The sequence below is a fragment of the Eubalaena glacialis genome, chromosome 12 (assembly GCF_028564815.1).
Source record: "Eubalaena glacialis isolate mEubGla1 chromosome 12, mEubGla1.1.hap2.+ XY, whole genome shotgun sequence".
Lineage (NCBI taxonomy): Eukaryota > Metazoa > Chordata > Mammalia > Artiodactyla > Balaenidae > Eubalaena > Eubalaena glacialis.
Genome location: NC_083727.1, coordinates 21,405,220 through 21,417,875, shown reverse-complemented (window position 1 = coordinate 21,417,875; position 12,656 = coordinate 21,405,220). Strand labels below are relative to the sequence as shown.

At 39.8% G+C, this 12,656-nt stretch overlaps 1 protein-coding gene across 7 annotated transcripts in view; it reads left to right on the top strand.

Moving 5' to 3' along the window:
- Window positions 1-12,656, top strand: part of PHACTR2 (phosphatase and actin regulator 2) — a 265,995-nt gene that overhangs the window by 242,249 nt on the left and 11,090 nt on the right. For 2 of the 7 annotated variants that reach the window (XM_061206730.1, XM_061206733.1), the window contains exons 9-11: window positions 460-521; window positions 3,925-4,062; window positions 11,593-11,669. The exons of 1 other annotated variant lie outside the window; for it this stretch is intronic. In XM_061206730.1, the coding sequence (XP_061062713.1) occupies window positions 460-521; window positions 3,925-4,062; window positions 11,593-11,669 (277 nt within the window). Of the gene's footprint in view, window positions 1-459; window positions 522-3,924; window positions 4,063-11,592; window positions 11,674-12,656 lie in introns of those variants that run through there. 4 more of the 7 variants (XM_061206731.1, XM_061206735.1, XM_061206732.1 and 1 more) reach the window with 3 other exon arrangements.

Sequence of the window (12,656 nt, the reverse complement as noted above, 5' to 3'; positions counted from 1 at the left end):
TGGAAATCAGCAACTCAGACATGCATCAGGTGGTTCTAATTTGTTCTTTTGATGTGATTCAGATTTTCACACAAAGGCCAGATCCAGTAGTAAGTTTTTATCTGAATTCTGATAAATTGTGCTTATAAAAGCCTATGAGATGATCAGCAATGAGAGGCTTTCACTGGAGTATGGGCACTCTTGTGGTTTTTTCAGAATAGAACAAGAAGTCAGGAAGCAAAAAGTTTCACAATTAGTAAATAAACCAATCCTATAAGAAAAAAAATAATATATCTGTAAATTAATGATTGATTCTTATGCAGAATCTTTCGATAACTTTTTAAAGATGTTGGTGGAGTGTTTGATCAATATCCGTGAAGTCAAATAACTGTGGCCTGAGCTACTTTTCTGATTGTATAATCTTTTATAGTAACTAAGTCTTCATGCCTTTCCTCCCCTTTCCCCCCAATTAATAAACAGAAAAGAATGAAGAAGAAGAGCAAGAAGCAAAAATGGAACTTAAACGCAGACTCAGCAGAAAGGTGATGAAATTATGATGGTTAATGAGCATGTGCATTTTGAGATATACTTCATTTTTAAAATGCAAATCCGTGCTTTACATGTAAATCTGATATTTAGGAATAATTATTCCTATTAGTCTACTGACTAATCACAGACATTAAAATCAATGTAATGTTTACAATATGAATTATGTTTATATTAATGCATAATATGCTAATTTTGAAAAGTCGACAGTCAAAAGTTTTAAATTGCATTTGCCAATTATGAAAATAACATATAATATGTGTGAAATTTTTTTAAACGCCAAAAGGAACAAAAAAGACTAGAAAATCATGCAGACGTCTCCCATTCAGAGATAACCATTATTAACATTTCAATGTGTAGTTTGTAAAAATGCTCACTGTTTCCATGCAGTTTTGGAAACACTGAATAAATACTTTGTTATTACTAAAGATTCTGAGCTGGGTGAGTAATTTATTAAGTGAACTTGATCATCCAGCTTGCCTGCTGCAGTGCTACCCAAATTGACAAATGGCTTACCTCCAAAACTCAGACCATTGTTTCTACCCATTTATGAAAATATAAATCTGATACCAGGGCCCTTGCTTTTTTCGGTAAGTGTTAAAATAATAATAATCTTTGGAAAAATTAAGCACTATCAGAGTTTATATTTCATTATAAACACCTTGCTCAAGACCCTGGTGGGGGGCCTCCATCTCCCTGTGCTCAGGCAGGTCTGACCTGCGCCCCTTGGCGTGTGCCTCAGGGACCCGCACTCGCCCACAGTGCTGTGCACAGGGCCTCAGGTTCAGCTGACAGGTGGCCGCTAGGCCTGGGCCCCCCTCTTCACCCGGTTCCCAGGCCCCACCCCCCATCCTGCCCAGGCCGGGGTGGGGGGCCCTCTCGGGGGTAGGGTCCTAGCCCCGAGCCCTCTCTGTGGCTGCCCAGGGTAGGGATCTAATTTATTTATTTATTGCCTGGCCTGTGTGCTCCACGGGGTGGCGGCCAAGTCAGCTGTCCCCCACTCCCAGCCACTGGAGCAGAGTTTCATGTGTTCCCCCCCAACCCCGCAGGGACACACGGTGTGTCTGAAGGTGTGCGGGAGGACGGTGAGGGGGAGATCGCAGGAGAGGGAAGGTGACCCTGAGGGCGAGGGCCACAGATGCACACAGCTGCTGCAGGGGTGGGGTCTGGGGCAGAGGGCGTGGCCAGCTCGCCCCTCCCCGCGGTCCTGGGGTGGCTGCCCACCCACGCACGCACGCACGCTGCTCCCGTCCAGCGTCGCTGGCCTGCACACGTCTGCTCTGTAGATACTGTATGGAGCTGGAGCGTCGTCCACATAGTTAATAGAGCTGCTTCTGTGTAAATGCTATTTTAAACACTAAAAAGCATTTAATTTTATGGGAAAAAAAACACACACCTTGCTCAGTAATTCTTCAGATATACCTTTCACAGCTGGATAAGGCAGGATGAGTAAAATATGACATCTGCAGCAAAGAGTGTGATCTGACCCACATTTATTTGGGCTGGCTGGGGAGTTCACAGCCAAAACATTCCAAGGCAGAAAGAAGAAGCACTCCATTCCCATGGAAATGTTGGAGACTGTATTTTGAGAGGTTTTGGTTTTGATTTTTAGGGAAAAATAGCCTTAATTCATCTCTTTTTTTCCTCAAAAATCCCAAACATCAAACAATAATCAAGTTAAAAAAGACACTATAAACTGAATTTCTTGAGATGGCTCTTCTAGCAATTCAATGGCCATTAAGTTACCAGCTACAGATAAGCGGTAACCCCTCCTCCTTGCTCCAGCTCACCCCTGTCATACATATAGTCTTTTCTTAATCCAGTTGGGTCCTTCTGGGAGACAACAGAGCTGCCCTACCCCCACTAGCCTGTACCACACAGAGCTCCCTGCCATAGGTGCAAAATATTCCATAGCACTAATAGCTACCCCGTAACTGGCACAGCCCTGAAGGGCAAGACTAGATGGAGAACTTCTGACCTCTGTGACCATTGGTCACTTGCATTTTGGGAAGTTCCCAGAAGCAAGGGTTTCTCTACCTTCTTAACCCTACCTGCCCTAGAGAGGCAGTTAGAAGCTACCAGTATAGATAGGACAGTAACTGAGAGTGTAACAGAACCACTTAGATTTTTCCTCCCTTTGTGCATCACCTACCAGGGCTTTATGAAGATAGAAGGAGCCGCCGTTGCCATATCCCTTGTCAAGTAGGCTCAGGGTGTAGACCCAGTCCTAAGACTCCTTGAATGTTAGAGCATTGACAGTTCAGCCTCTGGTTTTACTCAAGAGGAAACCAAGGAAAGGGGAGATTTTTGACCACAGAAACATCAGTTTTTGTTTGTTTGTTTGTTTGTTTTGTAAGTGTGCTTAATTTTTCCAAAAATTGAACCCATGCAAATAAGGAATGCCTCCAAAGAGGACCACTTAAACCATGGATAGTCTGGCTGTATATAGAGTATATGTATGGAGAGAAAAATACTGAAAATGGACCTGATGGGTAAAACATAGGCCTGGGTCTACCTGTCTGACAATACTGTGACACCTCCCAACTGAGAAAGGCCACAAAAGCATGAAACTTAACAGCGGACAGTAGATGATGCCTGTTCAACCAGGGGCCAAGTTTCTTTAGTCTCTCAGGACAATCTCTGTTCTTGGGCTTGAGAAAGGACCATGAGAGGAAAACAAATACACACAGGGCAGGGTAGATTAAATATAACCATAAATTTGAAGTTGACAAAAACCACAGGGGGACTCCAAGTTATTAGAAGTGTCTTAAGATTGCAGCTGGGTTTAAGCAGTTGTGGCCTCACTCAAGTGCAGTTTTCCAGTGCGTCCCCCCTCCTCATTGCTGCATATCGGCTTTTCTGGCCAAGGGTAAATGTCAGATCTGGACCTGTGTCCTTAGACTCTCATGGAAGACTGCCATAGGCACACCCTTCACTGGACCATTCCTTTGTTGTAACTTTGTGCATTTCTGAATATGCAGGTTTAATATAGTAGGAACAGAGATTTTTATTCTCATTTCTACAAGTTGTAGGGCTTTTGTCTTGATAATTCAATCTTCAAACCAGCCATCCCCTATCTGGATTACTATTGTGTCTGTCCCCCGTGTCAGAGATGACAGGCACCTTTATCACAATGCCAGGCAAGGTGGGGAAAATAGCATAATGCAGATGGTTGCTAAAGACTGTGACCTATCTAACAATGGTGATTTTTATAGTTGCAAAATTAGGGCATACTGCTTTCTAGTTCTCATTAGAAACTCCCAAGATGCTGCTGCCTTTTTTTTTCATATATATATCTGAAAGTGACCTTATGTAACCATAACTTTGAAGTACTCTATAGAAAACGTGCCACCATGAGGCTGTAAATGGTTTACTGAACTCATCCCTATCCTCCTGCAGCTCAGCCTGAGACCCACAGTGGCAGAGCTGCAAGCTCGAAGGATCCTGCGGTTTAATGAGTATGTAGAAGTCACCGATTCACCTGACTATGATCGCCGGGCAGACAAGCCCTGGGCCAGGTTAACACCTGCAGACAAGGCAAGACCTCAATGGCCTGAGCCATGATTTTATTTATGTATGATTTTATTGTTTTTCTAAAAGCTCCAATACCTACTTACTGCCTACTTAGTCATCTTAGGAGACTAGGTATTACCAAATATCCCAATAATTTTCTGCCTTTGATTATTTAAGACACTTAGGTGATACATTTAATAATATCAACATATTTCTTTCAATTAAGTCTCAGAAAAAACTTGTTCTTTGTTACCATATAACCTGCCTGCATTCATACCTGGATTGGGGTGGGGCATGTTTCCCACAGCCATGATTTATCCTTACTCGTAGAAAATACAACTTATACAAGTTACTCTTTTAAAGGGATACGTTAACAGTGGAAAAAGTATTGATCTCTAATCAAGGCTGGCACACTTTTTCTATAAATGGCCAGAAAGTAAATATTTTAGGCTTTGTGGGCCGTCCAGTCTTTGTTGCAGTGGCTCAGCTTTGCCTTTGTAGCATGAAAGCAGCCATAGACAATGTGTAAGTGAATGGATGTATATGTGGTCCAATAAAACTATATTTATAAAAACTGGGGGTGGTGGTGGGATGAATTGGGAGATTGGGATTGACAGTATATATACTAATATGTATCAAATAGATAACTAATGAGAACCTGCTGTATAGCACAGGGAACTCTACTTCACAGTAGAAACTAACACAACATTGTAAAACAACTATACCCCAATAAAAATAAATAAATTAATTAATTAATTAAATAAACCAGATGATGGGCCACATTTGGCCTATGGGTCATGGTTTACCAACACTTAATCTATATCATGGCTCACAGTTCAGGATAACTGAAATATATAGAGGGTTCCATCATGAAGAAAGACTAATTATTTTATGAGTACCATGGTTACATAAAGAATTTTGCCAACCATTTGTTTGTTTTTAAATTCTTCACTTTACAATTTTCCTGATCTCCCAAATAATGGTTTCTAATTTTTGTCTCTAAGCAAAATTCCACATTGAGTAATTTCATGCCACACCCAGTCTTAAAGCTAGAACTAGGTATTTAGTTACACTCTGTGCTGATGCCCTCTAATAGGAGATTTCATTCTGTAGAGCACCTACTATGTGTCAAGCTCATATTGGAGATATAGATTCGGTAATTATTAGCTCATAAGAAGAAATGAAAACTAGAAAGGAGTAAGATTACAAAGGAAGAATGTGCAGAATGAAAACAGAAGGGAAGGAGGCTGGGAATAGAGCCCGAGAAACCCAACACGAAGAGACATTAGAAAAACACTGAAAAGAAATGTCTGTGAGATGGGGAAAGAGAAGATGTAGCCCGGCAGCCTAGAAAGGGGAGTGTCAGCTCACAAGTGGTTAGTAACATAGTGAAAGGAGGCATTTTAGCTGACTGACTGTGGTGGGGACCATGAGAATAAAACACAACCTCAAGAGTCTCGCTGTGAAGAAGAGGTATGATAAGGTAGTCACTTGAGGGAAAATGATTGTGGAGGCTGAAAGCTTGAGTGAGTAGAATTGGAAAATAAGAATATCAAGGGAGTGATTTTTTAATTTATGGGAAATACCTGAGCAATCTTTTATGCCATGAGGAAGGAGCCAAAAGAAAGGGAAAGTTTGCCTATATAGGAGAAAAAGTCAGTAAGTGATAGAGTAGGGCATAATCAATGGCGCAGCAGGTCAAGGATTATGCAGAAAAGGCAAGGAGGAAACCCTTGAGGTTGGGATGGAGAACACAGGCTGAGGAACGTGCCCTAAAAAAGGAGGCTTCCCCCAGGCAGGTGAAATCCCTCAGATCGAGGGCAGCCATGAGGGCATGAAGAAGACTGTGGTACTCAGGTCGTGGGGCAAGCTTACCATCAGTCAATACCACGTTTCCTGTAGGAAATAGCAAGTTTATGTGTTACCAAGAATTGCCTGTTAACTACTTAATGTGATTTCTTGCCCTTAGGCAAGAGTGACTCAGGTCAGTCAGTGTTATTCAGCTGACAAATGGGCTGCTCTGGAGGGTCCGAGGTGGCTTGTTTACATATCTGGTGTCTTGGTGAGGATGGCTCAGAGGCTAGGCTTATTAGCAGCTGGGCTCAGCCAGGGCTGTCCACCAAAGCACCGACATATGGCCTCTTCAGCGTGGTGGCCTCAGAGTTGTCAAACTTCTTACGTGGCGGCTGGCTTGTCCCAGAGCAAGTGCCCCGAGAGAACCAGGTAAAAGTTGCGTGGCCTTATCTGACCCAGCTTTAGAAGGCACCCAGCCTTGCTTCCACCATATTCTGTTAAGTTCCAGGCAAGTCATAAGGTCAGCTCAGATTCAAGGGAAGAGGAATTAGCTCTGCCTTTCAGTGCGGGAGTGGTGGCAAGGTCATATTGCAGAAGAAATGTGAGCTGGAGTTATTATTGCTGCCGTCTTTGGAAAATGCAGTCTGCCATATCCACCATTCCCAGTTATCACGTTACTCAAATGTTGAATTTCAGAAAGGCAGGTAGGGCGTGGCCAGGTAAATGATTAAAATCAGAGCAAGTGCAAAGTATACAAGCAGTGAGAGTCTAAATGATTAACCACCCTCATATGGAAACTACATTTTCCATACTCTAGAAATAGTCCTTCCTAACTCTTGTCTGTTGGTGGAAGGTAAAGTTTGTCCACCTCTAGCTATAACAGAGAGGATTTTTCTTTTTAATTTTGTGTTGAAACAAAAATAGATTTTTGTGCTGGACTTCTAGGCTGCAGGGGAGATGTACTTGGTCGAGTTTTCTTCTACAGGATTAATGTCTCTTCACGAGTAATTTGAAGGCACGTGACTTTCACATCTCACCTGCAGACGGAACCCTGAGCCCCAGAGCACAGCCAGAGGCCCTCCCTACTCACATCTGAGTCTCATTTTCTCCCTTTGGCATTGTCTCTCCCATTAACCCTGAGACTTTTGAAGGTCTAAAGGACTACATTTTAGAACCAGATTTGTATTGTAGGTTTTTTCTCCTTGAAGAAAAATAAGAATAATTTCTTTTAGAAAGAAAAAAATGTTGTATACTTTTAACAGATAGAAAATAGAAAAAAGGCAACAATGTAAAATGCTTTTAATGTATAGTACTTTGTATATACACAAGTGACTTGTGTTTATTGGCAAAAATCAGAATATTCAAAAATACAAGAAGAGGAAATAATAATTACATTGCACATCAATGCATGGTATTTTTAAGAATTTCTAAAAATACTGTTTTCAACCTAACACTGAAGAAAATAATCTGTTTTCTCTAGATGTTAAAAGATTTGTATAATGTAATGTTATTGCCCAGAGATACTAAAACTATCAATAGTCTTAGTATATATTTTATTTTAGAATGAAAACCCATGCTAATCATTATTATCGTAACAAGCATTTCTGGATTTCTGTTGCTTTTTACCTTAAAATATTCATAATATATGACGATAAGATTTATAATAATGTATTTTTTCAATAAGTTAATCAATATAAAAGCCTATAATTTACCTTTATATTAAAAACGTTTTACTTTTTAACTTTTGAACTATATATCCCATTTAAAGAAAAAAAACTATTGAAAGTAAATATTTCTACCTCTGCTTTCAAAATAAACACTGAACTTCCTGCCAGCCTAAAGGAGCCATCCTTCTCTTTCTTTTCTTAGTACTATTTTCTTAGCCCCACGAAGATACCACTTTGCATTTAAAAATTTTTTTGAACTTCAAATGTAAAGAAAAGGGGTCAGTAGCCAATTAGTCAATAACCAATCAATGCCCATTCTATGAAAACACTGTGCTGGGTATTCTGGGGAATCTCATAGACCTGGTAGTCTTGCTAAACTGCCCAAAATGGGAAAGAGAAGTAGTGGGGAAAATGCATTATTAGTTGTGAACTTGATTGAGCTTAAATCACCTTTAACATAAAATTTTTAATTTTAGAATATCTGTGCTTGAGTAGAGCACTAGAAACAGATACACATATAGTAAGGTATCTGTGGCCTCTGTAAGATATATATGGCCTATATAGATATCTGTGCTGGAGTAGATGAGTCCTAAGGTGACAAGTAGAGCCAGAGAAGGCCATCAACTTGGCTTGAAGACCAAAGCGCCCACAGCAGTTGCCATCTCCCTGGGGTAAGCCATGGAAGTTCCATGTAGAGAGGAGAGGGCAGGCTGTGGAGCAGGGAGCTTCTGGGTTTGATTCCTACTTGGCCACTTGGTAGATGTTTGACCTTGGCCAAGTCATTTAACTTGGGTTTCCTCACTAGTAAAATAGAGCTAATTATATCTATCCTGAGAATTTAGTAGATTATCTATAGAGTTCCAGCTCATCAATAAGTGATAGCTCTTACCAGTATTACTTTCATGATCAGGCTTGATAATCTAAGCTTTGTTCCCCATTGGTGACATTTTCATTACTCACTGAAGCCTCAGTTTACAGTCTAGTCTAAATTTATCCAATGAAAGAGAATCCAGAATTTTTCAGATGATACATGGGTTTGTCCAAGTTACTCAGTAGTCATTTATTAAAACCCTTTTAATATATTAAATATTGTCTTAGATACTGGGGACATAAAGATGAATAGAACATACCACCCTCCCAGGAATGCACTGTCTAAATAGGTCCTAGGGAAGACTGAGATTTTAATTCCATACAGAGATGTTCTTTGGCTTATTCATGGTTGCCCAGGCAGCAGAGAGTACACTTATCTAACCATGGCGTTGAGCTTGATGAGTAGTCAAGAAATCCCCTCCATGTTAAACATCAGATTTTTATCAAAGAAATAAGCAAAGACATCGAAACGATGGGAGTTCTAGTTAATCCTCATAGCTCAGGTTATTTGAGAAGGCAGCAAGTCCATATATTCAACAAATCACCTCTTGCTTCCGGCCAGGCTGACCCCTGAGCTGACTGGGAGTGATAAGCAGACCTTCCATCACCAGTCATCACGAGTCAATCTTAAACTTAGTTCCAGTCATTTTTGTTTCCTTTTTCCTTTCTATAATTCTCATGCTACCAAACAACACTACATATTTGGTGCCAGTACTATCTCTTGTGGACTTGTTTTGTTTCAGTCTTAGAAATACCTAGTCTTGGCCGAATGACTCCCCATTGTTGACCCAACTCAGCACCATTCAGACTTCAATCCCACTACATCAGCCTACGTCTTTCTATCCCATTATCTTTCAAAAAAATATCAGTCCCATTTACACTTACGTGAAGAGTTATTAGACTTAAACTCTGGTCTTGTTTGTATAGAAGGGAGTTAAGATTATTGTACATGTATTTCCCTAACATAAAGGGTATTTAATTACTTTTTTCCTCTCAAAACTCTCTCAGGAAACCTTCTCTTTAAATAGTAAGAAGGGGACTTCCCTGGTGGTCCAGTGGTTAAGACTCCACACTTCCACTGCAGGGGGCGCAGGTTCGATGCCTGGTCAGGGAACTAAGTTCCCGCATGCTGCACAGTGCGGCCAAATAAATAAATAAATAAATATAAAAATAAATAAATACATAGTAAGAGGAAATACTCTTGGAATAAAACTGCGGTCTTCAGTGAATTTTTAAAATGAGTATTGCATTTCTTTAACTGCCTATAATCACATCTTCCTGATATATATATTTCAAACAACCAGCCCCTGTAATTTCACATCACATTCATTGCCTATAACTGACTCATCATTTCTAATTACAAACTAGCACACACAACATGGAGATCTGAGACAATTATCTGGATGACTTAGGCCCTGAAGCTCATTTTATTGGAAAGAGCATGGGACTTGAAGTAAGAAGGCCTATCTAGCACCATACGAAGTCACTATAGTATTACTGACTGTATCCCCTGTGCTATACATTACATTCGTATGACTTATTTATTTTGTAACTAGAAGTTTGTACCTCTTAATCTCTCTCACCTATTTTACTCATCCCTCTGCTACACCCCTCCCACCCCCGGCGACCACCAGTTTGTTCTCTGTATCTGTAAGTCTGTTTCTGTTTTGTTACGTTTGTTCATTTGTTTTGTTTTTTAGATTCCACATATAAATGAAATCATATGGTATTTGTCTTTCTCTGTCTGACTTATTTTATTTAACATAATACCCTCTAGGTCCATCCATGTTGTTGCAAATGGCAAGATTTCATTCTTTTTTATGGCTGAGTAGTATTCCATTGTATATATGCACCACATCTTCTTTATCCATTCATCTGTCAATGGACACTTGGGTTGATTAAGGAAGACTTTTTGATAGATATTAATTGGTGATGAATATAGAGAGTTTTTGCTATTTTAGCTGGGTATCAGCCAGATACTGGTTCTGGGTATTTTTACAGTGAGTGAAACAAAGTATCCTCACTGTTGATCTCACTTGTGAAACAAGATATGTAGTCTTATCACAGGGAACTTGGGCCCAGAAATATTTCTCTACTTGATTCATCCTCTTCCAAAAAACCACTAGCAAGAACCACTGCCACAGTCCCCAGCCTCAGGTTCCTCATAGAAACTACAGGGGCTGAGGAATATATTTGGAGAGACAAACTATCTACGACTATAGCATTTAAACATAACATTGAAAGCAGCATTGGAGAAAAGCTTGTATATTGCAGAGTGATAGCTAGTGATGGGAGAAAGCCAGAGAGAGGCCTCAAGGCTTTCTTCTGTCTTTTTCCTTTTCTAAAATACATCATTTTCCAACCACAAAGTAGATTTTCTTATCTCTCTGTAAAGCCATTCTCTGTGGTTTGTAATGTCATTCTGTTTCAGCTGAAGAGTCCATTTCTCAGAGGTTATGGGGATGCTTTTATTAGTTATTTTTTCATTTACATGAGGAAAAACTTCTTCCTAGAAAAATTAGGAAATAAAGATAAGCACATAGTTGAAACCAAAAAACCATCCATGATCCAGCCGGTATTGTTAATACATAACTAATGTTAACATTTTGATGAGTATCTCAGCTTTTCAACCTGAAAGGACATAGCATCTTTTCCAACCCCAGCATGTACATGACATGGATTATGTGTTCAATAAATAGTAATAGTAATAGGATTCTACTTGATATTTTCTTTGAGTGGCTTGAAGTGTTGTGCTGAAATTTTTAATTCTAATTGTCTAAACTTTCAATATAAAAGAATAAATAGCAATTGCCTTCTCTGTAGCTCTGTGGCAGCTCGTCAAAGCCATGTTGCTGTGGGTGGTATGACATGCAGAACTTTCATAGGAAAATGATATTGTTTCTCAAAAAATCTCATGACCTGTGCTATCCTTGTGGTCATCGAGGATGGGGGATGTGGGTGACTCATAGATCAGGCCCCAGGGTGAGTTTGGCAAAGGCCTCCTTTATCTCTGCCTTGTGAATGTCACCTGAAGGAAATCTGTCCTGGTTTTTGTTTGGCTGTAGTATTGACATTTCATTTGTCATACCTCTACCTAGTAGAAATTAGAAATGCCTTTCTCCAAGACATTTCATCAAAGAATGTCTGCTTCATTGATGCTATGTATACTGAGGAAATATGTCATCTAAATAACAATTCAGTTTATCTATTTTTTCCTATTTAGGCAGCAATAAGGAAAGAGCTAAATGAATTTAAAAGTACAGAAATGGAAGTTCATGAAGAGAGTCGACAGTTTACCAGGTAGGTAAACAAAGTGCAGTTGAGCAAATTAAAAATGAGTAAGATGGTAAATTTTATGTTACATGTATTTCATCACAATTAAAAATTTTTTAAAAATATAGTTTAACACAACACCATCTAGTGAACATTTCTAAAATTAAGTCTCTTTTTTTCTTTCAAAGAAGTCTGAATCATTCTAAAGGGCTATGTTTTCATTTCTTTCTTAGTTTTATTTTCTGGCCCCAAGAACAAGTATCAGCATCATTTATTCTGCTCTTGAACAGACTCAGTTGAAGTTTTATACCCAGAACAGATGCTGGTGAGAGCCAGTGTGGGCACATATGTGTCTGCTTTGGACTCATAACTTAGAGAGGGTAGAAACTCAATTTTTAGAAGACGTAGCTTAGAAAGGAATCCGATTTTTACTGCTGCCACAGAAGATCACTATACTCCTACCATTTTTCCTCCCAACACACTTCAGTTTCACAAGCTGCTAAAACCAGAAGGGACCTGAGTGATCATGTAGTCTGACCCCCCTACTTCACAGGTGTTCTTTTTATTTCTCTCATGGGTTTACGTGCTTTGCTATATGTAACAGGTGTTATATAAGATTTTTCAAAGAATTTGCATGTGAATCAAATCTTTGAAACTTGAATTGTTAAAAAACATACCAGGACAGATGATTAGGTGAAGAATACCATGGCAGGTCTTGCTGGAAAGCAAATACTGATCCCAGGACTCAAAACAGCCTCTGTAGGGCAGCCATACATCATATGGTGCAACAGCATGTGCAGTGGTTCCTGTTGGTGGCGGTGTTCCCTGCTGGGGACCGTGTCCCATGATAAAGCAAGTGGTGATGTATCTTCATAATTGAATAGCAAATCCCTTCCCTGAGGTTTATGGGGGCCTGCTTGCTCCATAGCTATTGGTCCTATAATAATGTCTGGCATGTAGAAGAAACTCCCCTTTCTCCTAGGGATAGTTCTCCCTTATTTGTTTTGTTTTCTC